This window comes from Falco biarmicus, chromosome 10 (genome assembly GCF_023638135.1).
Source record: "Falco biarmicus isolate bFalBia1 chromosome 10, bFalBia1.pri, whole genome shotgun sequence".
Classification (NCBI taxonomy): domain Eukaryota; kingdom Metazoa; phylum Chordata; class Aves; order Falconiformes; family Falconidae; genus Falco; species Falco biarmicus.
The window spans coordinates 17,498,819-17,525,581 of record NC_079297.1 but is presented as its reverse complement, the minus strand read 5'-3'; the positions used below and the strand labels follow the sequence as shown (position 1 = coordinate 17,525,581).

The 26,763-nt window shown below is 41.4% G+C and overlaps 1 protein-coding gene across 4 annotated transcripts in view; it reads right to left on the bottom strand.

Annotated features, from left to right (window-relative positions):
• Positions 1-2: 2 nt before the first annotated feature.
• PTDSS2 (phosphatidylserine synthase 2) overlaps positions 3-26,763 on the bottom strand; it is a 44,559-nt gene continuing 17,798 nt past the window's right edge. For 2 of the 4 annotated variants that reach the window (XM_056354010.1, XM_056354011.1), the window contains exons 4-12: positions 20,644-20,711; positions 17,541-17,675; positions 16,447-16,497; positions 13,765-13,878; positions 12,153-12,271; positions 11,303-11,417; positions 8,950-9,095; positions 3,374-3,559; positions 3-2,552 (exon numbers count right to left, since the gene is read on the bottom strand). In XM_056354010.1, coding sequence (XP_056209985.1) covers positions 2,408-2,552; positions 3,374-3,559; positions 8,950-9,095; positions 11,303-11,417; positions 12,153-12,271; positions 13,765-13,878; positions 16,447-16,497; positions 17,541-17,675; positions 20,644-20,711 — 1,079 coding nt within the window. In that variant the 3' untranslated portion in view covers positions 3-2,407. The remainder of the gene's footprint in view (positions 2,553-3,373; positions 3,560-8,949; positions 9,096-11,302; positions 11,418-12,152; positions 12,272-13,764; positions 13,879-16,446; positions 16,498-17,540; positions 17,676-20,643; positions 20,712-26,763) is intronic. The other 2 variants (XM_056354013.1, XM_056354012.1) reach the window with 2 other exon arrangements.

Sequence of the window (26,763 nt, the reverse complement as noted above, 5' to 3'; positions counted from 1 at the left end):
CATTGTACCAAAGAACACACCAGCAAACATCGCTTTATTACACTGGGTCAGTTATCCAGACTAACCATAAAAGCTGTTTAGATGGATGTAGACAAACAAGTCAGTGTTTTATGTGTTAGGTCAAAGCTCCAGAATCGCTACTAGGGAACACATACAGAAGAATACCTGGAATAGGAGGTATTCCTCACCAGTTGTTTCACACAGGCAAGCAGGTTCTCAGCGGGGAGGGAGGTACAACGGCAGGTCCTCCCCAGGCGTGCCTGCCACCACCCGAACCACGAGACAGACCCCGGAGGTTGTATTGCAGGGATCGGGCTGGGGGGCCACAGTGTTAACCAGCACGAACAGAATGGAGATACACTGACCTGAGCCTCGCTCGCTGGGACTACACAAGCACAACACGCCAGTACGAGCTACCAAACGATCAATTAACAGTTCGTAAGACTGGTCTAAAGCTGGAACTAGAACGACTCCAGGTGGAAAGGCATAGAAATAAATATTTGCTCAACTCAGCACCCTGCCCATTTACAAACTTGTCAGCATCTAGGTACACAGCCATACATTCTTCACTACCTCACAGCAGCAAAATACTACCATTTAAGAGCAGCCGTTGAGCGACTATCCACAGTACATTGTACATACTCGAGAAAGAAGCCGGACGCTACCTCTCGTATTGGTCACCCTCCTCTGTGTCTGCTAAGCAGCTGGGGCACCCCTGGCCCGTGAACTGCTTCATTTGTTGAGCTCTTCAATGCAACCAAACTGCTCGACTAATTGAAGACCGCCCTACTGACAAGTGCCCATTCCTTACAGCTGGCAAGTCTACGGGTCACTGTAAACATGGGAGAAATGCAGATTTTGGTTGCCATTCACATACAAGACCAAAACGGATCAAAAAAGCAGATGTTTGGTAGCCAGCAGCTCTGCAAGTCTCCTGCCACTTAAAAAGTTTGGAGTTGCACTCTTGAAATTCTACTGGTGGTGTTCATGTCATTTTTTTCTGCATAAACACTTCCCTGAAAAACATCCTTTAACAACCAGATTAGATCACAGTATTTAAAAGGTGATATGGCTACGGTTATGTCAGTGCCTTAGACGCCAATGCAAAGGATTAGAGCAGAGGTTACAAAAATGATGCTTAATGTAGCACCTATGTTTTGGAATAATGACCCCCCCAAAAAAATGCAGCCCAGATTTCCAACTTCTTTTCCTAGATGTTGAGTCACCAGCAAAAATGCTGCCTAGCTTAGCCTGCAGACCTCTGCTACTACACAGTGCCCGGGGAAGAAAGATGCACTTGCCTCAGTTTGTTCTTTTGGCAGGGCTGGCAGCATGTTAAACAGCGATTTTTGTGCGTGACTGCAGTGAACACCTTTTCCAGCTGGGCTCGGGAGATTGCTCAGCCTGGAGTTACCTTGGGAGGAACAGGGCAGCTCTGAAGGATGGCAGAACCTGACATGCCCCGTACAGCAGACACAAAGAACGAAACACTCTTGGTAAGCAAACTAAAAGAGCTGCGAATAAGGCAAATAACTTAAGACTGATGGAGTAACTCCCAGTTTTCTGCTTGTAACACATTTTACTCCACAAAGTGAAGGAAAGGCAGGTTGACCTTTCTTATTCAACCTTCCCTTGCATTTAAGAGATGATGAAGACTGGAAAAAAAATAAAAAAAGACGACAAAAAAAACCAAAACCAAAACAAAACTAAGCAGTAGTTGTCTGTCTCCCTAGAGCTGTGATACACGATAAAACTATTGCAGGCTACTCCAGGATGTTGAAAGTCAGTTTAGAGAAAGGCAATAACCCCCGTACTACAGGGGCTGTAACAGTAGTGTTCTGTATTACATTCTGTGCAAGTAATGCAACTTGTTCACAAGTTTCAGTTTATTTATGTTTATCTTGCTGCAGTTCTGTTAATCGGCGGCTGAACACTTTACACAATCTTACTCCACAGCTCACGGTAGTTTCAGCAGAAAAAAAATAATTCATTTCCTGTGTCTGGTATCTGTGCACTCCAAAACAAAGCGTTCCTAATGCCCAAATGCCAAAATAAAATCACACAGTTTACTGGAAATAGATCAGCTAGATTCCCTTTGAGCTTTGCTTTAAAGCCCCTTGTCTCCAAACCTTGTTTTCAAGGAAGACATACAACACGCCTGAATGAAGATCCCATCTCGTTGCAACGGTGTTGACTCTGACTTCCCTCTACACAGACTTTCTCCGACTCTGACTAGGTGTACACGAGGAGAAAAGGTGCATATGTCAAAGTGACATCTTTTCCCCAAGAGGATTTTCACACGTTGGAAAGCTAACAATGAAAATTACAAGTTAGGTAGGATAAAGTTGAAACTGTCCACCAGGCCAACTTAAGCACTATGAGTTCTGTTTAGCCCTTTGTCTGTTGCTCAAAGTTTCCTCTCCCTTAGTTTGTTCCCATTTTGTTCATCCAGTATCGATGAGTGTCCATCACCATTGCTCAAGCATTTGTCCTTTTCATATTTGTGCTCTTGCTTCTGTCTCCTTATCTCCTTGTACCGCAAAGTGATGTCACTAAAAAGAAAAACAAACAGATGTGAACCAGTGATGTAAATAAACAATTTCAACAGACACTAAAAACTGTAAGGCAAGTTTGCTCTGGATGCAACTGCCCTTGGGATAAGTTAACACACTTGAGTCTTCTGGCTGTAGATTTCTGAAATTGCTGATGGCATTGATTCACTTGAAATTTGTGTTTCTTGCTACTAGTCTGGCTATTATCACCTCTTTCAGAAGCATACAGCAGCATGCTCAAGAGCAGCAACCACTGCTGTTGTACAGGCCCTCCTCTATAGATTACAGTAATTCCTTCAGCCTTGCACAGCTGCTTTTCATTTACTTGCCCAGAGCGGCATTCAAGCCAGACACATTTGACTTGGCTCACTTCTCGCTGATGCTGGGGCAGCTCCGACAACTGCAACACAGCAGACTTCTTCCAATGAAGCTGTAAAACATCTTAGTCTTGTCTAACTCAGAGCACAGGGAAAACACCCCACTGATCTCATCTGCCATCCTCACTCATCCAGGAAGTCCAGATGCAGCCAGGCACTTAACTGTTCACCTGCTTCTGCAGCAACACTGATGCAAGTAGTCCCACAAAGACCAAAGCTACCAGAGGCTTCATCCAGAAAGAAAACTGCCAGGATCATGCACAGAAAACTCCCTATTTAATAATTCTTACACAAAACTGCTGCAGCTCTAGCCATCCAAAAGAGTTGTAATCAATCCTCAGGAGGCACTGAAGGCTAATGACGGCACACATTTGAAGATGTGCTGTTGAACTCCCCAGTAAGACCCAGGCTAGACCTAACGTATCATGTCAAAACACCACTTACCGAATGAAGAAACGCCAGGCTGTCCAGGTGAGCACAAGTATAATCCCCAAGATCCAGCACTGGGTAATGTAGAAAGGAAGAGAAAGTGTCAGTGTATAGGGATCGTACTTCACAACGATCAGAAACTCTGTGGCAGTAATAGCAGCAACCAGCCATGCCTGCTGACCCAATTTCTTGTGGAACTTCCTGCAAAATAAACACACAGATAAAACACAGCTATTGCTGTAAAATTAAGCATTCAGAGAAATATTCACAAAAAGACAGCCGGGGTAATAATTTCAATCAGTTTTGCACAACTCAAAGTCTAGTCTGAATTACACATGTACTAAGGCTATGCAGGCTGACTGCTTTCACGTTGGTGTTAATTAAGTTTCCTCTCAGAGGCTCTGAAAACAAATGATGATGAAGTTTAACTTATCATCTGATGTAAGGAAGTATCCCCATTTTCAGGGTACTGGTAAATCCAGATAAACCAATTATCTGGCCAGCTTCAGATCACCTGAGGTTCAGGGTACAGTATGAAATAGGAGCTCTACTCCTGGATCTCCTCTGCAACCGCCAAGCCACACTGCCGTAACCATATTTAACCCCTATATAATTGCATTCTGACACTTACTCTCTTCCCAAAAAGGCATTCAATGAGCTGTCACTAATGATCTCTGAATGGATTTTAAAAGAAGAAAGCTTAGTAACAAACAGGCAACGTACTGGAAGATGCAAGGACGGCGTTTCACCTCTAGGACAATACAACCTTGGGGCAAATATGCGATTAACATTTAACCCCCAGGGTTTGTTTTTAAGCAGCACCAGATGTCAATGAGAAGCTGCAGTGCTACGTACAAATCTAGTGAAAGACTTATCAACCAGTAATGCCAGAAATTAAAACCGCAGTAGAATCAAGACATCTATTCAGAGGCTGTACTTGCAGAAGGATTGGAAGTATACCATATTTTGGGTCACCTACTCCTGCTTGGGAAATACATAAACCCAAAACACCTACAGGCTGCCTTTTGGGAAACCCCACTACCCTCAACAGCCTATTGCTAGAAACCTGGGTAAGCTGCTGCATCTAAACTAGTTAGATCAGGGGTCCTCAAACTTTTTAACCAGGGGGCCAGCGCGCGGATGAAGTGGCAGGCAGTCATCTGCGGCTGCTTCGTTTCCCCCCCCAACCCCCAGCGGGGGGGGGGGGTGGCAGGGGGATTCTGTAATACCGGGGGCCGGATTGAGGACCCTGGGGGGCCGTATCCGGCCCGCAGGCTGTAGTTTGAGGACCCCTGAGTTAGATCCTCCACTTTTTGATCTTGCCTGTTCACAACCTTCCTAGCGCTGGCATTTTTACAGCTCACTGACCTGACAGATCAGGTGATATATCACCAGTCCAATGGGGGTACCGTCTGGGCAACAGGAAAAGCCCTTTGTTTATGCATTGGATCGCACTGAAATCCTGCCCACTGCAGCACCACTGGTACACACAGATGTGTTCCTTAACAGCACAGAGACAAGTACATCATTTCCCACTCGGTATACTAAATTTTTGTTCTTCTATCGCCCATCTCCTGAATCTAAAATGGGATTTTATTTCCATAAGAGGAAAGAAGCAAGAAAAAGCTACTAGAAGTTGTATGTATTTTTCCCCCCCAAAGGTACTAGAAGTTGTATGTATTTTTCCCCCCCAAAGGTATGACTTAAATGTTTCCTAAAATCCTACTGATCTGAATCAAGGAAGACTGAACTTGAGAAAATCAATACCTTCAACCATGATAACCACCAACTGTTTCACCAGCAAGCACACACAACTAACTTTTCACAACAGCCTTTAAATTGATTGTATCTTTTACTTTAAAACCACACAAAGAAGCACTTTGGTGCACCTTCCCGTTAGCCCCAAACCTACTACCTTAACTGATGATTATGCCTCTGAAGATGGCCAGGATAAACCATGCAAACAGAAGGAACCACCAACTAAAATTAACGGTGGTTGTTCTTTTTGCCTTCTATTATTCCTCGCTCTGCCTTTACTCTACATGTCTCCGCTTTAATCCCAGGGAACATCTATTCTGCAGAGGGCCTTGCCCTCTCACTTAACCATAGCGTATTCTGAAGTACATTTTCCTACTAGGTCCTTTCTCTTTTGTCCAGATGACTGCGTTATTCCATTCCTACCACAGCGAAAGATGTGAAATGAAACACATCCAGGAAGAATTCAGCGTAAAGCAGCAGGACTGCTGGGGCAGGACAGGGGAGTTGGGGAGCAGAGCGATAAAAACGTTCAGAGGGCTGGGAAGAGAGGGATGGACATGTTAAGATGACCTCTGCAGTACTTCTATGGCATTGCAGCAATGGGAAATTCTAGTCTTGTCTATGGCTGCTGTGATGTACAGCCTCCTGTCTGGCTGAGGCACTGACTTACTAAGTGCTGTGACATTCAGTAACCACCTAAGCTCTTTGGGCTGTGGTTTTCTTGCTTGTTTGCCGTGCAGTGGGCGGAAGAGAAGCTACCTAACAAATCCATGATTAGGCTTTCCTTGGAGCGTGGCTGCTCTGCTAATGCTGCCCTCTGCTAGGCAGAGAAAGCTGCCTGCCTGACACTGACACCGCTGGCTGACACCCTGCCCAGTGCGCACACATTACCCAGGCCCCAAGCACCTCCACCAGTGCTAGGGCAGAGGGAGCTGCAACTACACATTTGCTCCCCATTTCTCTTCCCTTCTTCTGATCAGATGCCAGCAGCTGAACCAGGAAGAGCATCCTTCCTTTGGCAGGCATTTTCCTGTGGCTCAGACATATCTGCTCCACTGCATCCCCTCAGATTCTCAGTACCTGGGAATGGATCTAAGCATGGAGAGGAAACAGAGCTTCTCTTCCCTCTCCTGAACCCAGGGGAGCACACAAAACACACAGTCGCTTAAAAACATGAGGCCTGAGAGTCATACTTGACACCAATGCGTAAGTTCAAACTACACAAAATCATCCAAATACACTGGAAAAAAAATATACAGTAAATCAAGTGTAGGTTATTGCTGATGCAGTTGGGATAAATGCATTCCGTTTTAAAAGGTATCCTGCCTAGACCAACTCAGATGAAAGGACTTCAGAAACTGCTCCAGGTGGTTTATCTGGTATGACAGATTAAATGGGCAGAAACTAGCCTTAACACATGGAGAGAAAGAAAAAATGAAACAAATCTCTCACTGTGAACTCAAGCTGTTCAGATGACTAGGTCAGCCTTCTCCTTTGCTGATCTGCTTCCTTATTTGCCGTTGTTTTCTTTCGCTAGGTTAATGACAGTACACTGACAAAAGAATTAAAGGTGACCCCGACAAAAGACTGTGCAGGCCCTAAAGCTGCCGAGGAAGACAGCTGGTTTCCTGCCCTTCTACTCATGGAAGATTTTGAAGGGAAGTCCCATTTCTTATTTGATGAATGAGATTAAAATTCATGGCCTCAACGCAGACTCCTTGGAAGTGACTTGAAGGTTAGAAACCAGGAACATATGACAAGGTCAAACACTACACACTCTTGCATCAAGACATTTCTGGTCAGGAACATTTCACATAACCAGTTCTCAAGAACTCAAAGGCAGCATGTCAATCACAACAGGGCTGTGGTATGTAACGGCTGAAGAACAGCTTCAAGAACCACCGCTCTTCTTGGACTATGTCAATTCTAGATACTTTATTGTTACCATGCTAAGACCAAGTTCCTAGAACTGTCTGCAGATACTAAGAATCCTGAATGAGAAAGAGAGTCTTCATATTTGAACTTCACTGCTTTCTAGGCTAAATATTGCAAGGTTAGCTGAAGGAATCTGATCAACTTATCTCAGACAATCTCGTCACTACCAGACAAAGCAATGAGCCGTGTTTCTGACAAGGAAGGTCAATGGAATATTCCAGCCTTTGTCCGTTAAGAAGTTCCCTTCCAGAAGGAAAATGTCAGGACAGTTTCCCATGTGCCATTAGCTGGGAGCCTCTGGTACAGCCTGCTCTTCCCCAGCAGCTTCTCCCTACAACACAACAGGAAGACTCCAAAACAGTGCCTTGGTTCAAAATCACGCACAAGTGAAGATACACTAAGTTAAGGTGGTAAAGTGGGTGCAGATTACCTCTGCTTGGATGACCTGAAATGGATGAAGGAATCTGAGTCCGGTTGCAAAAGCCTTTGCAGAGAAGATATTAGGTAAGACCAGATGCTAGGCTCTGCCATTTTCCACAAACAGTCTGATGAGGTCAGCTCTGTAGTGCATCAAGCAGAGCCATGAACCTCAGAAGTGAGGAGGCTGGTCACCTTACCCACCAAGAGACACAGAACAGCAGGTGGTGGCGGCAATGATGAAGACATGCAGTTCAGGATGAAAGCCTCTGCTTGCTGGATGAACTTCTCCAGCTTATTAAAAGAATGGCAACAAATTGAATCAGCAATGAGGCACTGGTGACTGATGATTCTCCTAAATTTCAATGTTATGCCATGTGGTTGAACAGAGGGCAAAGGTGTTTTTCCAACTCAAACACAAGGACCAGAAGATTGTGAATGGTGCTAAGGACAGGAGCTCACCAGTGAGAGGCAGAGACCTCTTCTTACCTTTGAGTTGGAGGCACGTCCCAAACCAGTAGGTCCGACACCAAAGGCAGGGGCAGCCTGCCACTGCTGAATGTCCTGAAATCCGACTAAGCAATGTGGGTTGACCCTTCTTCCCAGCTCTAGGAGTCAAAGCCTTGCAAGGGAAACTGATCTTCACAGAATGTTGGAACCCTAAATTCTGAACACAGACACTTTTTGCGTTGGTCAGTGACAGACAATGAACATCCCTTGAATCCAGACGTTGTCTTAGACTTAAGATGTGGGCTCAGGCAATTTGTGACATTACTACTAAAACTTAAAAGAAAACGTGATTTTGAGAACAAAGGTTTCTCAGGTCTTACATGGTCTGCAGAAACAAAAGCAGCAAGGACAAATATGATGCTTAAGGAGGAAAAGTCTGAAAGTACATGCAGTGTTGTGTAAGCGTGTACTTTACCTTCAATACACTTTGCTACAAAGGATCCTCTGATCTGCAAGAGGATGCCACAAGAGCTCCAGAGGACCAGGGACGAGTTGGAAGATAGCTCAAGGAAAGAATCACCTTTAAGAAAACTTTTTTAGGGTGTTTTTTTTGGTGGTTTTTTTTTCTTTTTTTTTTTTTTCTTTAGGCCCTGTTGTCCTTAGAAGGTACATCTAAGGACTGTAGTTCCTGGCTACCAATCTGAAAGCGGAGTTCAGTACTCCTCTGCCCACAAGCCAGTGGCACTCCAGCTAGTTTACACAATACATTCTCAAAAGAGTAATCATTTATTAAAAACTGAGGTTAAAACCAGTGCACATAGAATGCCCTTAACAACAGCTGTTCTCTAACCAGATGTAGTGAGAATTTCACCTCCAAAACAGACAGACACAAAGCAGATGCTTTGGGATAAGGTCTTTTTGTCCCCAACAAGCTGAACTATTGCCCTGAGATGGATGCCAACAAGCTGGAGCAAATTCAAAATAAAGCAAGTGAAGTTTGACATGGTATATACACAAGAGGACTGGCTTACGGGTCATCCATGAAGTCGTAGATCTCCCTCATAGCCACACCTCCCACATTGACAAAAAAGACAAGTCGTAACAGGACCAAGTAGTGTTCTGGTGGCATCCAAAGGACAAACTTCAAGTAAAATGTGTTCAGCTCTGCCAATAAAAACTGAGAGAAAGGACATTTTAATTACATTCAGAAGACTTCACTGAATGAAGCCTGGAATCTCCCTCTCTCCCTGCATGACTCCCACCACCACTTCTCTAACGCCACGAAGTCCTGCTCAGTATTACTGAACACACCACCATCAGTTGCAATAATGACCAAGAACAGTTGAGGTTTTAGAAGTTTTCTGTGTGCTGGAAGAGGTATTAAAAACCAACACAACATAAACCTGGAAAAGCACTGCCTCTAATTGTGAATGAGTTTATCAGCAGTTTGAAATACCTGCAGAACTACTGATAACAAAGCCTAAAAGCAACAACCTCTCCTTCCACTATCATTGAAAATCTGACTGAGGGAGCCCCAAAATAACAAGAGGCATTAGCAGTACAGCCCAGGGTTGTTGTTCTTTATGTGGCTTGGTTTTATACATAGTTATGCAGATGTCACTGTCAAAGCCAATTTCAGAGAATTGATTATACATTTATAGCAATATCTTGTCAAGTGATGTGCCCTGGCAATGTGCTTAAGTGAGCAAGTAGACACAAGTTTCTCACTTCAAAAGAAATGATAACAAATGGCATTAAGCACTGTTTAATCCAGAAGAGTGAGCCAATATCTGAAGCTTCTTACGAACTGTCAGCTGAAGCTAGGCTTTGCTAAAAGAAACATTATTGTATCAAAGACTAGCCTAAGTTCAATGGAATCTCTCAGTTGCAAAACCTGCTCCAGTACCTAAACCCCAGTTTCTTCAGGGTGCAAAGCTGGGAGTATTGCACACAGTAACCATTCGGAAAAACGTGTATTTTAGTTATACAGGCACATTGACTTCACTTCTCCCATAAACTATGGGAACCTCAGCAAGTCTGTTGTGCTACGTGAACTTGGCACGTGTTTTATGTAGCGGAAATCAGGTGACATGAACTTGTATTCAACTCAGTCTGCAAACGGCCTGGCACTCACTGCTGGCACTGCTGCGCACTGCTTGCTTGCTTACAGACAGCACATTGTTCCTGAGGCACACTCAGGTCTGCAATTTGACATCAGCATAAAATGCAATGTTATTATGAGAGAGGTGGTGGTGGCTTGCCAAGCTGACGAATGTGTCCCACTCAACAAACCGTAACAGGGAGCTTCACTGGACAGACCCCAAAATAAACCACCACCAGATTTTGTATTCCACATACTTCAAGATGCTTAAAGATATGCTGTTCTGGCAACTGTTAAAAAATACAAAGTTATACCCTGTACCGTAGCACTAATACAGAGCCTGGCTAATGCCCATTGTCTCTAGAATCACTAGGAGTGTCACAAGGGGGTTTTTTTTGTTAAACTTCACAGTTGCTGAAGTTAGAGTTGCTCAGAATGGACCCAAGTGACACCACAGAGAGCACAAAGGCCAAAGCTGCCTAGCTGACACAAGGCAGGAGTGGGGAAAAAGCACTTTAACTGCCAAGCTTATCCTCCATATCAGCACCACGTGCGCGATACCTGTGACTGTGAAACGGAAGTTAGGAATTCACGATGATGCATTCCCATAATACAAATTCAGCCACTCGGATGGCTAGATGAAGGAGGCAGACTCTCAATTCATTGTAACTCTGGAGAAGCAAACTTTCTCTTGTCTGAACTGGGAGCTAGTTTACCTGAACTGGTCAGGCCAGATACTGTTAACACTCACATGCTATGTGTTCAGTGAAATATAAAGAGAAAAAAACCAAACATTAGGATAACTGAATTACTTAAGTCTGTATAAAAATACTACCCCTGGCAAAACTGTGTGCTTCAGGAGCCATGCTGCTCAGAGCTAACCCACAAAAGCCCAGGGCTTTGGTTACAGTCCTCTCCAGCTGCAATGTGATTATGTGTTTGCCTGAGACCAAGAGACACAAGCTACTTCCATCCAAAGCCAACATTTTTGGTAGCAGATGTTACTTGCTGAATTATGCGTACATCATAGTTTATATTGCTCACATTGCCTATCGACATTGTTCAGCAAGCAAGAACAAATATTTATGCAATGAATCTGTAAACCAGAGATACGGAAAATATGGAAACAGACACCTTTTCTGCAGCATTCTGAACTGATCTCTTCCAGCCTCAACAAAAAAAAAATCACCATGTCAGCGTTTCAGCCTAAATTATCATTTGTGCAGTTGCTTGAGTGTTACAAAACATTACATCAAACAATAAAGACAGAGAAGTTTCCTTACTACAAAGATTATGCCACAAACTGCTAGCCATCTGCGTAAGCTGGATGCTGGCTTCCACTCAAATTTGACCCAGCTATACGGAGTGAACTGGAAGACAATTCTCTTCATTTTACCTCTGAAAAAACAGCAGAACACATTTGCAATTTTGAGAAACAGCACATAAAACACATCTACCAACATTTCCTTTTGAGACACCAATTCACATATGCAAAATGCCTCCAGTTACTCCATCAAAATTACTACTTAATGAGATGAACATCCCCAGTTAAAAGAGCCTCCAATGTTATTTGGACTATCATTTTCTATTTTAATGTACCACACTCATTGCAGTAAGCAGTTTCTCAGTTCTGCTTTGCTCAGCAAAGACACACTACAGAAAAGGCTAGTTTGCTACTGGTAAAAGACTACAAGGGATTTATTAAATTTTACATTTCGGTCTTTCAATTACTGTGAAGTTCCGATTACTAGGGAATGCAGTATTTGCACAGGGACCAAATAGAGCCTTGCTGTGAAGGAAAGAGTATAATCCCAACTTGGATCCCTGCATCTAATATAACAATTTCATTAAAGCAGCTCATTCCACAAGGTGCCCTCATTCCTAGATATCAGGCAATGCTCACAACAGACAGGTATATTTTCAACAATTTCATTTGCAAGTTAAATAATACTCATGAACAAGTTTGCATACATTAATAAGTTACTAGATACTTGAGTCATCTAAACACACATGAATTCTTTAATTCATATTAACCCTAACAGAACAACCCTTCATCAACCAAGATCTTTACCATGGGCCCAGACTTTGCACTGTGCCCTACTTATCGTGAATTTACTTTCTACACCAACTTACTTGTATGTAGGAATGTTCCAAAGTCCTTGCCATTTGTATGTTTTTAAAGAAAGCCAAGACAGAGTCTTCATCCCACAGTAAATTCCTAATCCGTTACATAAGATCACATCCATTATCCACTGAAAAGAGAAAAACAGTGATGCTGGAGAAGAAACACTAAAGCTCATAAAAGGGATATATAAAATACAGGTGCACATACGTGCAGACACACTCTCAGTCACAAGGCTTGAACATCCCCACAGAAAAGCGCTGCATGAACTGTCAGGAGAAAGAATCTCAGCTGCCCAAGCCTACTCAAATACAGCAAGAGCCTTCTACAGATGATGGCTGTAGATTCTCTTTTGCTGTATTCATTCTGCTACAGAACAGACCTCTTCCTACTTGCGATCAGCTCAACTCCACCCTGGGAGAACTTTATAAACACACCAAAAAAAACCAACCAAACATGTCCCTACAGACCAGATTTTGCGATGCCCAGTAACTTAAAATACTCTTCAAGCTTCAGGCTGCCTCCTTAAGAAATTACTTATCTCCAGGCTCAAGACGTGAAATTAAACAAGTGATTTTCCCCCATGCTCTGTCTTATTGCCAAGTGTTAATTCTGGAGATGGAGCTCTTGAGCTGAAAAAACCTGGCTGTCCTCCACATTCAAAGCGGCGGAGCACCGTGCTAATTTCATAAGAATTTTTTTGAAGGCAAAATAGCTTTGCTTGATGTCTTTATACATAACACACTTCTATAAATACAACCATGTAGCAAATCACTACAAGCTTGGGAAAGAGCTTGCACTGTAAGAATAAAACCAAGCTGAAATAACTTAAGAACCATAGCTGTGTGCCTGGAACACAGACAATTTTGATTGCTCTGGTAAGCAATTTATATTTCATAGGAAAATAAAAAAATAAAAAAAAAAGTGTGTCACTTGAAGCTACAGAACCTGTTTTTTCCACAGCAAAACTAGATCACAGTAGTCCCTGTAGCTTGAATAAATACACACAAGCAGTATTTTAGGACAAGAATGGTTACAAATTATCATGTGCAAAGAGGATACAGCTTTTCAGTAAGGCCAAATGTTTACCTTTTAAAACCTTTTTATAAAACAAACAAATTCTAAACACAGCAATATTTACTGTTTTCAGAAAACAGTGAAGAGAGGTTTGAACAAAAGGAAGAGCTGGACACAAAGTGCGCTGAGTCCGGTTGGTTTTGTTTGGGTTTTTTTGGTTTTGTTTTTCAACAGGCAAAACAAGTAATCTGAAACTTCATACAAAAATTTTTACCTTTCTCTTTATTTCAGGTTTTAGGGTTTGTACCATCACCGAATATTTTACAGTGTTCAGGTAAAGCTTTAGATTCTTTCTCTGGTGTGAAACGAACCAAAATAAATATTTAACCACGTGCAATAATTTGAAAACCCACAAAATTATACCAAGAGTGACAAATATATTACAAACTCAACATGGAGAAGCACCAATGCTCCTGAGCCGCAGCAGTCACATGTACATCTTCAGCCACATGCACATGATATCTAGTTCTTACTACTTCCAACACCCTCCCTTTAAAATATATACTTCCATTTAGACAAATATATCACTATCTATGCAGTACATACGTGATCCCACCAACATTCACTGAAGTTTGGAAGCTGGTGTTCCAGACTGTACTCCAGAAACTCAAACATTACACTGATGATCATACACATCCACCAGTCTCGAATCATCAATGTCTATAGAAAGGGAAGAAAAAAAGTCTGTCACATACCCACAACAGCTGCACAACATCCTAAAACCCGTTACAGAAATAAATACTTGCACACCAGACTGAGTAGAACCAGACTTCATTTACACTAAAGTCCTTGAGAAATCTAAATAACGGAGATCTCCATAAATACTGTAGAAACACTGCTCAGATTTACAGCTTTGCAACAGCGTTTGAAAAATTATTATGTTCTTTTCCCAATTTAAAAAATTCTGGACTCCAAACACAGACGACATATGGTGTGCTTTGTTTACCAGTTATTTCTACAGCTGAATATCTAGTCTCCAGTACCCAGAAAAGGATCGGGATACTCCTGACAATCTTATTCTTATGATGTGACAGACTAGCAAAGCCAAACACTCACAGGCCTCTAAACTTATTAAGTATGCAGCAACAGACAAGACGAACACTGAAGAGTCGAGATGATGACATTAATACCATTACATGAAATAATAAAGGCAGGTAAGATGGGATTCAGTAGGAAGTTAAATGAATGGAATTACTGGGTGCTCACCACCACAGGCAGCATCGATCTAATGCTGCTCAAAAAAGGCTTTTCAGAGCCTGCTTAATACAAACTTTTTAAAGTTACCTGCACTAAAGCTCAGCCCTGACTGCTGGGACACCTGGGTGTACTTTATACCAGCTAGCAGCCTGTCAGGGCAAGCAACGAAGGGCAGCACCTTCTTCCTCATTCAACATTGAGCTGCAGTCCTGGAGCATAGGTATCATCTCAGCCTACTATCAAAACAAGGGAATTGAGATTTGTGGTAATGCTTTATTTCATATTTGTAAGTGGGTAAGAGCACAGAGAGCCTGCCCATCTGGTCTGCTGCATCCTCAGCAGGGTGCCCAATGGAATGTGACAACCTTAAATGAGGTAGTAATAATTCTGCAAGAGTTGATGTAGCTTGGCATTGACTGCCTCAACCAGAAGATGGAAAAATCTAAGATATGCATTATCACACCTTAGTCTGACAACACCTGACAACATGTGAGCTAAATGACTCCAAAGCAAATGGGAAGGCTCACAGTAATTTCTGATGAATGAGGCACATTCATTCTCAATATTGCCATTCTGGTGCTTTGAGATATAGCTTAAGAGTCTGTTACTCAAACCAGACCAGGAAAAAAAGAAAAAAAAAAAAAAAAAAAAAAAAAGGAAAAACCAAAACCACATGCTCATCTCTGTTTATGAAGACAACACACTCAACTTCCAGCTTTTCACAGAAAAATATCTTAACAAGTAAGAAATATAGCAGCCAGTTTCACTCCAGCTTAGCAGCACAGAGGCCAATACCCTGTGGAGTGTGCTGGGCTCTTCAAATCATACTGCAGGCTGACAAGATGACATAACATCTCAAGCATTTCTGCAGGAACAGTCTCTTCAATAAAAATCAGGCTTCTTTCAGATGAAGATGGATAATAGCTTGATTGAGTAGAATGGGAGAGAATTCAATATGCCACTCTAGTCCCTCAGGAATGTGTTACTACTCCCCTTATGTCTTGTTATTAGGCTCTCACTATTTCGGCATTTTTTTTCCTCAGTGTGACATTATTTACAAAAATAAATATACATTTGATATTTAAGTTTCCTATGCATTTTTCTTAGATGAAGAAATTACAAGTTTCTTTAAATTTACTGTTTGGCATACCAATAGAGCAAGCCATCCACAAGTTGATCTCAAGTCAAGGTCTCCCCATGCCTAGCATACTCATCTTTTGGTTACAGGGGGGGAAAAAACCAGACCAAAAAAACCCGCTTATAAGAATACATTTGCACTTCTGAAATCAAAAACCAAAACAACAGTTGTAGGTTATTTTTAAAACAGACTGAGTTTTTTCAGTTTATTATTTATGGTGGTCTCATAGGTTAAAAAAGCCAACAAGGTCTGCAGGGCAAAATAAAGTTAGACAGTAAGTCTGATCAGGTTAAAAAAGCACTAATATTTAGACTAAAGTAATTAGCAAAATATTCATTGAATGTGCTCTGCCAGAGACAAGCGCAGCTGGAATTTCCTCCACAGTTGGCTGGTATTGCCTAAAAAGTAACAAGAATTAAACCACTACCCATTTAAAGATTTAAAATCCTGATGTCACTGGAAAAAGCCTTCCTTAGAACAGTAGCAGTATATCATCATGCATCTATGTTTGGGTAACAGTAGACTTTCACCGCCTTATCTGAATGTTGTCTTACCCATACTTACATTCAAAGGTCATTCAAGCATTTATCTTGCTACAGGAGTAAACATTTTTACTTTTATTGATCTGACCTCAGAATGAATTATGGTAGAAGAAGGAACTTGTCAATGTAAGGTTACTTTGCAAAGAAATGAGGAGACCTAACATGGTCAGGAGAAAAACAAGAAGGAAAAAAAAAAAAAGGCCTTTCATGTATTACAAACATTTAGTCGAATTCACAGATGACTGCCTAATATAATTTATCAGAAAGACTGGCATCACTAAAACAGAAGCAGTCAAGCTTTAAAAGTAGAATAGTACTGTAACAGAAGTGTAACAGAAGACCTATTCTTACTTTCAGGTACCAGCCAAAAAAGTGAGCAGGAACAAATCCATCCAGTTTGTCCTGTAAACCAAAAAGAGAACATGGGTCACTTTGCACACAAACAATAACCCATTTTTAAGGCTTATTTTTTTTCCAAGAAAAACACAGCAATAAACTTAAGTTGTTTCACATATAAATACCAGATGCATTTTATGAGTTTCTTTGTTCTCAAGCACAGTCAGCAAACAAGCTATTTTCAAAGCAAAGTCAACAATTTTAAGGGCAGAAACTGGAAGCAGGATCATACTGATAAAGAGGAGACTACTTTTTAAGTGCGAAATGTCACGTTCCTTGCCTTCCAAGGGGACTGAAGCAGACCACATTGAAGGCAGAGCAAGAACACGTACTTCCTCATCAGACCACCGTCTTGTATCTAGCAGAACTTCTTAAATCTTATCAGTTCTACCAGCATAAATGCCTGGGCAAAGAGTGCCTTTCTTCCTCCTAGTTTTGGTACAAGCCTAGGAAAGGACAGCTATGATTGCTCTCTGTTAATTCCAGGTCCTGATGCACTGAAGGCTTACATGGCCGACCCAAAGGATTCAGTGCTCCTCACTACACAAGCACTAACAGCTCCATGCGATCAGGGAGTTGTAAATAATCATAATTCCTTTGCCCTTGAATTTCAAGCCTTCTGTTTGCCAGCAAGAAACAATAATGTGATGGTTTCTGGCATTCAGAAAAGTGCAATTTATGGGTTGCTTGGCAACATCCAACTTTTGAACTTTGTACCTCAAGGTGACTGTGAGTAGAAGATTCTTTAAGCACACAAATAAATCCAAACTCTTAGGGGAAAAGGCTTACATCAATGATCTGAGAAACAAGGGCTGTTAAACAGTTTACCCTCTCTCCTGGGCAATGTAGTTGGGATACACAGAGACACATGTCCATCTAATCCACAGGAAAGGTCAAGAGAAGAGAAAGAAGCTGAAGAGTCAGTCATGATCTGGTTTCTGACTCAACACGCAGAAAGACTCATGACTGCACTTTGAGGAGTTCAATTAAGCAATCTTTTACCAAAAAATAGTCAGGCTCATTAGCAAGTAACTTTACTTGTGTCTTACCCAGACATTGTGAAATGGATCAGTTTCATTGCCAGGATCATAAATAAGGCAGTTGCCACCGTAGTCTCTTTCTGGCAAAGGAACACCTAAATGTGGATCAATGTACTTCATAAACTGTCTGCCATCTTGTACAGTCTGCAAAAGGAACACAGAACCCATGTTTCCCTTTTATTATGTATTAATTCACAGAAAAGTACAAAGATACAAAAAGCAACATTGTATCTTCACATGAGTGGAGGTTTTTTCCCCAAGAATTGTTCTGCAACAAATTTTAATACATCCAGACCTCAAAGCATCACACAGCATATAACTCTGACTATCTGAGCCTCCAATGCTAAATATTAAGGAAAAAAGACAACTACAGAATGAACTTAAGATTTCTTAAAGATGAACAATTAAGAGCTCCTTAATACCTTTCCTAAGCCACTCCTTTACACTCCCTCCCTCCCAAAAGCTTAGCACTCAAACTGGCACAAAACTCATCCTTCCCACTGACCCTTTTGCCCTTCTTCTCCCCTTGATCTTGGCAAGGGTAAAGAAAAAGCAGCCAGTAACTCAGGACAGGCTCATTTAAGGGCTGTATCTTCTGCGTTAGTAAACTTCCGGCTTCCTAGAATGGGAAAGATCCAGGAGCACTTCAAACATGCAGCTTGAACAAATGCAGCACATGCAAACATCAGCAGATTGAGCACACCGATTAGGTGCACTGTTAGCAGGATTAGTCGTGCATGCGTGCTCAGCTCACTCCAGCTACAGAAAGTCGAGAACTGTACTGCATTTCACAGCAGAAAAAATTTAGTGCAGCTCATTGAATTAAGCAGTCATTTCAAATGAGGTCCCACCAGCAGCACGGGTAACAAACTTGAAGCAAGCAACAAGGAAGAAATGATCAAAATATTAGCTCTAAACAGTGACCAAAACTTGAACTAACTTACTAGTAACTCATTTCAGACACACATTTGCTGGGTAAGTATTTCCCAATGAAACTGCTCACTGTTGTGGTCAATGTTTTACAACACAAGCAATGTGACATCTATGACAGACTAGCAGACAGTAAAAACAGGTTAAGGCCAAAAGTGGTTAACAGCAATAATAATAATAAAATTATAGAATTAAACCACTGAAGTCACATTAACTGTAAGACAAGTTTCAACTGTGAGCGAGCTTGCATTTGCTTTTAAGAAAGTTTAGTCACTTACAGACTCAGCATAATTTTAACCTTATTTAAACCTGTGCAAAGTAACTATGTATTTTTAGTAAAGAGCTCAGCAACAGCTAGTGAGTGTCCTTAACCACTACATGGCTGGTAACACAACAAACTGCCAGAGGAAAGCAAAGCAATTTCAGGCTTTTCCATTAGAATTCAGAACTACAACACTACTATCAAATAAAAATCAAACGTATCATTCAGTCTGACTGCAGCTAGTCAGGAGTATCATTTACAGGGATGCCTAGAAAAAAAACACAGGGTGACATGAAATGGTAACAACATAAGAATAAACTGGAACTGAGTAAGTATTCCTCAGTGGTGAGGAATAACAACAAAAAAGGCAAGACAGACCTGTTCATGCCTGTGAAAGGGTCAGAACTCCACTCCCTCCAAGTAGGACAGGCAGCCTGAAAGAAACCCTAATGAGACATTAGGGCCCTGCGTAAGGGTTTACACTGAACCCCTAAGTTATGTCAATGGGACAGAAACTCACATTGTTGTTCACTGATCTACTGTGGACATGTTCCAGCTGCCTGCTGAAACAACAAGCAGGGCAAAAGAAAAAAGAAAATGGAAAAGAAAAGGACAGATTTGTGTTCTTAAGAGAGCTTGGCACTGACATCTGGGGAGGCTCCAGGAAAGCCAAGCAGAACAAGAAATGCTGGAGCCAAAGGAAATCTTTGATTAGCTGGAAAGGGTTTGATCAGTATTAAAAACTTGTTTGTAAAGCAAATGCCCTACTCCAACAGAAGACAATGACAGATCCTGACATCTCTGAATTCCAGCCCCACTTCCTCAAGCTCACTTGGCCTCTGGAGGCAAAACCTTTTTTTTTCCTTTTTTTCTTTTTTTCCCCTCCAAACATGCCTGTCATCCTTCTTTAATCTGAAATGATTTTTTAAAGCTACCTGATGAGTATGTGATGGTACTTGCGCAACTGTTTCACAATACAGAGCACCAAACATTTATACTAAGACATCAGCATGAAAATAAACAGCTGAGGACTAATTGGAATCTAAACCTGCAAAGTAGCTAGCTGTTTGACAGGGCAGTTACCTCTCGTGGTTTAGTACCTCACATTCACTTTTGGTTCCAAATCATGCTGTTACCCAAGGAGATTACTGCAATAATTGGACTGCCTGAGGAAAGGATGAGTGTCCTTCAAAATCTTGAGCTCTTTCTTGGCACTCAAACTAGATTTGCAGTGGTATAAGTATACATACAGGAACGCAATGGCATTGTTAATAGCATCATGTTTACTGCTTTTGCTTATCTCAAAGTATTTTACTTCAATTGCTGCATTTCTGAGAAGTCATAGAATTGTGAAAGCCCAGGGAAAATTCTCAGTTTACTAAAGGACAAGAATATGGTAAAAAGTAATGTGCTCTATTTGAAAGTACGAATAGCATGTCTTTCTAGAAAAAAAATCATCCTGCCACTACACAAAGTTGTGAACGAATTTTTGTTTATTGCAAAAAAACCCTACACACAAACTCAAACATTCAAAGCACCTACGATTCAAAGTTAAAAGTATTTCAAAAGATTAAACAAGATGTAGAAGAGACTAAACTTGTAAAGTACAAACTCCTGATCATTTGATCTAAACAAGAACTCTTGACTTCTTATCAACTCATTTAAGAACACTTCACTGCAGTGTCTAACCTAGGCTGAGACCAACTGGAAGTTATATTATATCATATATAATATACATATAATATAATACAATATATTATAATTTTCCCTCAACTAGAAATCTCATGAAATAGCACAATGATTCAATTTCAAAAATGAAGAGCATCTCCTGTAGTCAGCGAAAATCCTGAAGAACATCAACAAAGGATTTTATATCCACATTAAACTGGCATTTAGTAACTAGAGGTCCAAGTTACTTACCTGAAAGAGTATAAAGATGAGGAAAAGCTCATACACAACGCTGACACACAGCCAAAACCTCCAGTAAGCTACAGAAACAAAGGGGACGTTAGCAAGCTTCCAAGCAAAATAGCAATGAATTATTCATTTACTGTAATATAACTAAACATTTCAGGAAGATATTATCCCACCAAGGAACTGCGAAGCCCAGCATTCAAGTAAAATGTTCACCATCTTTCCCAAAGAATAAAACCAGAACAGCTCTTAACTACTGGACAGGCTGCCATGTAAATTTGCCAGAATTGCTTAGGCAATGACCTGGATGTGGAAGAATGGGCCAGGATCTCTAAGAACACTTCAACCCAATGAAGTCAGTATTTAAGAATTAGAAGGAATGATAAATGCTACTTGCAATGCCTTCTAGCAGTCCTTAGAAGAGAACTATATCCTTCCTGAACCCATCTGATTTCTTTCTCCACAATCTTGGGTAGCCTGAACTGTCCAAGTTTGGTTCTCCCAGCTCTACCACAGCTAACGGGATTTGCCAACTTCTGCCTACATACTGCTAAAACAGACAAGACTAAGACTGGCAGGAGGAACTGTCTTAACTGTTATAAGCCCATCTTTTTCCCCTGAAGACAAGGTTTCTTCCTCAAGAGGCAGAAAGCATTTCAAAATACCAAAGATGTTTTCACTTTTACTAGGAATTAAAAAAAAACAAACAGTGTACCAAAGGTTTCGCAGCTACCAGATGCAAGACCTATGAGATTATCTGAAACTCTTTATAATAACAGAAATATCACGTAAACCTCAGCTGCTTCATTCAGAGTCTGCAGTTGTTTTTCACCTCCCAAGATGTGCAATTACAGGTCTTCTCACACTGAAGCAACACCTGAATCTAAAGGGTACACAAATTAGAAGTATTTGTACGCTTCCAGCTCCATCATCATCACCTCAGTTCTTCTGAAAGACTCAATCCTGGGGTAATAGGCTCTCTGACTGTCCTGGACACAAGCTCTGTGGTCCATGGCCTGGATTTATGCCCCTGATTCATCCCACTCCACCCAGAGACCGGTTTGGGCTCTGTTCCGTAAAATGATTTCTGGGCTCTGAAATCTCATCCAGCGTTTTTGTTAACTCCTGTACAAGAGGAAGCAGGTTAATGCAGAGCCAGTATGCGTACAGAGTGTTCCAGCATTTTTTCCTAACCCCATCCAAAAATTTACACAAGATAATTCAGCAAAACTGAATTCATTCCAGGTGGATATTTAAATCTCTCAGTAACGTCATATCCTAATCACTGTGGAATGATTTTAATACTTTCCTTCAGGTGTTTCCTGTTTACACTTAGAAAACAGAGCTCTCCTCCCATGGTTACATCTAGGCAGCAGTTAGAATTGGATCAGGCAAAAAGGAATCAGAAGTTTGTATGGCTGAGTGGAGGCAGCAAGCCATCCCACCACCGTGAACACGTTTGCCATGAAGTGAAAACACCACGAACCTTCAGGCCCCATTTGGGCATTTATCTCTACTAACCCCAAGGCAACTTGTTAATGACTAAAAGCAGGACCATGACATAAATAATGCAAGAACTAAACATAAATACCAGGCTTGCAAACATACTTGTTTATCAGCTCAGAACCTGAAATCAACTAGCCATGGTGCTGCAGAGCACCCAAGAGACTTGTTTGCCCCTGAAACAAAAAATAAATGTTGTCTTTGACCAGTTCAGCCTCAAATAGCAAAAAAAATCCCAAACACCCAAAAAACCCCAAACAAACAAAAAAATCCACATTTTTAAAACAAGTCTGACAGCCTGCTTCTGACACCATCATTAAAATAGACTGAAATGTGAGGAGGTGTGACCCTTTTTCTGCAAAACTGTTAAATTAATATAATCAAAATGGCCTACTTTACAATTCCAGGAAAAGAGAGAAAAGGAAAAAAAAGAAAAAGGGAAAGTGTGGCCTGGATAACAAAAGTTCAGAGCTCTATAACAGCTTTCACTGGAAACTTGGAACTTTGAAGATTTTTACCTAAAGTCTACAAACATAATTGTCATTTCTTAATTATGCAACAAAATGAACTGTCTTCTTAGGAGTCAGTCATTTAAAAAAACCCCTCAAATGTCTAAAAACCATAATGAGGTGTTTTTTTCCCCTTGGTCTCCTTGAGGGAAGGAAAAGCAGTGTTCAGTCTATGTTCTCCTTGGTGAGGCAATAAACAGTGCCTCCTGCACAGCAGTCCTTACACAAAAGTTGTAAAGACAGCTACCTGAGACTTCCATCCTTCCTTCAGATTTGATTAACTTTCAAATCCACTGGCAAACTTCATTTGGAAGGACTGACTCAGAGTGTGCATGCACCCACCTGTCTTTCTAGAATGCAGCTTCAGAAGAACAAACAAGCAGAAAAACCCTCGACTGGTGAAAGGATTATTTGGCAGAGGAACCTCTCCCCAAACTGGCACCACTGTGCTGCTGAAAAATACTTCAGCCTTTTGAATTCAGCAGTGACTTTTTTGGGTTTTAAAGTGATTAAAAAATTTGGTTTGTGTTTAATAAGGTGTTTTCTATCCTTTCCTACAATGACTACCTATCTTGAAGAGCAAGCACTACGTTCAAGCCAGAAGTAAGAATTAACCTTTCATTAACACCCTTCTCCCACAAGATCTGGGTATTGTTTCCTTCAAACATTACCTTCTGACTACCAGCCTTAAAAATGCTGGATTTTTTCTGACCTATAAAGCTTTGTATGACAGATTTTACACTACTCGCAGGCATAAATGTGGCAGACTAGTTCTGAAACTGATGTATATACAGTTCAGAAAGTAGCAAAATCGAAATCCTTACCTAAGCTTTTCTTCTCCTGTATACATAGGGTTCTGGCAACAGATCACCTGCAGCTGCTGAATATGCTCAGCAATAATTCATAATAAAAAAATATATTGTTATAATTCAGTGTGCTTTCTCCCTAGCTGATATAAGTACTCAAGAGGTTTTGAAGACTACTTTGTATCTGTACATGCACATCAGAAACAAGACATTTTTCAAAGCTGTACATTTTATTCCCTCTCTTCCTGGACTGGCCTCGGCTTTAGCTATGAAGTTATTTTTAACGTACCTCTCTATTTGTTTTCCTTAAATGCACTTGTCACCATGATCCTCCCTCAAATTAGGACTATCTTCCTGATTAAGTAAGCATCAATTTACATACCTGATAGTTTAGTGATTACTGTGCTCAAACACTAACTGTTGCAGTTGTAGGGAGACTTGCAAACACAACCCCGGAGAGTGCTGCCTGGCTGAGCACACAACCAGCAACTTACCCCTATTTATCAACTGAGGTCAGTTTGACCTATGCCACCTGAAAGACTAAATGAGCAAAGTAAAAATAAAATAAAATATCTAATTTATTTGCCCAAGCAAGTCACTTATCTCAGAGCTGCTAAGTGGGTGGAAGCTATGAAGAGCTAATCAGACGTTGCACAGGAGGTGAGCAAGGAGAACTATCTGGTCTGAGCAGCCACATGAGCCTGGGCCAGAATATGCTGCTCCAATTACTGCTCTGGAGTACGAGGTTTGCCATAGCAAGCTCAGGTTCAAAAGCACGATGTGTGAGCTGCAATGACCAGGAGGTGGAATAACAGAGAGTAAGAACGCAGGCAAGCCCTTCAGACCAGTCCTAGCTCTGCGCAGGTGATTTTATATTTCTAAATGTAATGCCTGAACATATTATACACTAACGTTAAGACAGAAAAATACAAGTTAAAAGCTCAGCTTGTCCAACCCCCTAGTCATTTATTGCACTCAGTCAGTGAAAAAGCAACCAATTAGTATCACTATCCCAACAGTCCAGTATGTTTACGCAAAACCAGTGGCGAGTATCGAGATTCCTCAGTCGTTAAAAGGGTTGTCAGAAAGCAGCAAATCACATACTATTCCCTAGACAAAGTTTAATGAAAGGATTTCTGCTTTGCGGAATGACAAGGCACCCAGCTGCTCCAGCCAGTGTCATCAGCAGCCTGCTCTGACTGTGCCTTCCGCCCAGGGACAGGTCCCGAAGAGATCCAGTTCTTGCCTACCCATTCCTAGCCTCCAGCCCTCTAGTCTATGGTTAAGTAAGTCACAGTTTACTCTCCAAACAGCTTGTGCTGTCATGCATGATGTATTAAGTCAAAATAACTGTTGGCAAAGATTCAGAATATTAAAAGCTGTTTCTTAGGGCATTAATAACTGTGATGGAAAATTTCTTTAAAATTACAATGTGGGCATATTATCTTGGCAAAGACAATAAAGCATCATGGAACTTTTACAACACCAGGCAACCTGCAAGTTCAAGGCCCCATAAAAGGAGCTGACAGTAAGAATGAAGAGTATCTTTTATTTGTAAATACTACAAAGTCAGCATATACTGACACTGACTTTATCCATGATTAATCTCACCCTGAAATGCATTATACTTGCCAAATTTGGGTGTTCACCCACCCATAAATGGACCCTCAAGCAGAGCTTAAGATTTGTCCCCTGTAAAATATTGTTCCTTGGGGTTAAGGCAGTGTTCCTCCTTTGCCAGAAGGTTTGGATGGAACCAGATGGAGGCCTTGAAGCCAATGCTTTACAGGAAGGAAATGGAAAATGGGACAAAAAGCAGGGTAAGTCTGTAAAGAAGTCTTGCCTAAATAGCCATACATACTTATTTTCATGATAGTCCTATATTTCTGAATTATAGTAAGGCAACTGGTATAGGTCCATGTACCAAATTATTACCTAAACTAGAGAAAACGGGGGGGAGGGAGAAGGTGTGAAATCAGTAGATCAGAAATAATTTTGGTGAAGTTGGATAAGCCATTGGCTAAAGCTGACATTGCCAGTAATACTGAAAGGAAGGCCAAAAGAATCATAAAAATCACCAGTCTGGATGGGTACCACTTACGTGGTAGCTAAGACCAGTTTCATTAATGGCCTTTGTGAAAAGCAGGCTGATAACATAAAGCACAATCAACAGCAGAAGGGAAGGCAGGGACAGCAGAGAGAAAATCAGATGGTTTAAAAAGACTGGAGTAGTAGAAGAGCTCATAATACAGTTTCACACTTAGGAATCAGTAAGTTTTCATGTTAGCTCATCAACTGAAACTGAAAGATTTGATATTAATTGCCAGTCACTCAGCCGCCACCGCAATACAGCCAGGAAAAAACCACATGTAATATGAAGAGAGCCATCAAGGTACTGCCAGAGAGAGACTGGGAAGCATTAACACTATCAGAATAAACAACAGCGTTTTCACACCTGCAACATCCTACACAGTTCTGAACTGCCGTTTTAAAGAAGGAAGCTCAAAATAAAACACACGATGAGGACTATCAAAATGTTATGGGGAAAGTGGACTTATGGAGCAGGGAAACTAAAAGCAAAACTTGTTCCTTCAGCAAGACCAATGGTGAACTGGCATACGTGAGCCTTGTACCAATAAATCAGCTGGAGTGAGAAGAGCTATTGAAACAGAACAACTATATTAGGCACAAAACCCAGTCAAAAATATAAAACGTCCCTGAGCTGGTCATAATTGGGTACACACATACTGAATAAGAGAGCTCCAAAAGTCACCTGAGAGAAGGGGGACATGAAGCCTAGCTACCTTTAAGACGCAGCTTGAGAAGTTCATGTAACAGATCTGATGTGGCTGTACAGACTGTGTCACAGACTGTGACCTGACTGACCCAAAGGCTTCTTTCTGCCCTATAAATGGAAGCAGTGCACACCAGTGGCCTGTGCTGCCAGTTCCTTTGAGATGAGATCTTTCTGCTGGAACAGCACCACAAAGCTGAGGTCAGAGACTCAATTGCCTGATGGGAGCTTCCTAATACACCTCTCTGTAACTGGAGAGCCGATGTGGAATCTCACGGGGCTGCAAGGCCATGCCTCCCGCTGCCTGCAAGAGCCTTCCCACAGGAGACGTGTGCCATTCTCCTTTAAACAGACACGCAGGTGTCTTGCTGTGACTGTGGAAGTATCCACTGCCCTAGAGAACTGCTGTAGCTCCTGAAAACCACTCTCCAGAAGATCATCCCATAAAACAAGCTAGAAGAAAGGTGAATTTAAGACAAAAGATGAAAAGAATACACTCAGTATCTGAAGTGAC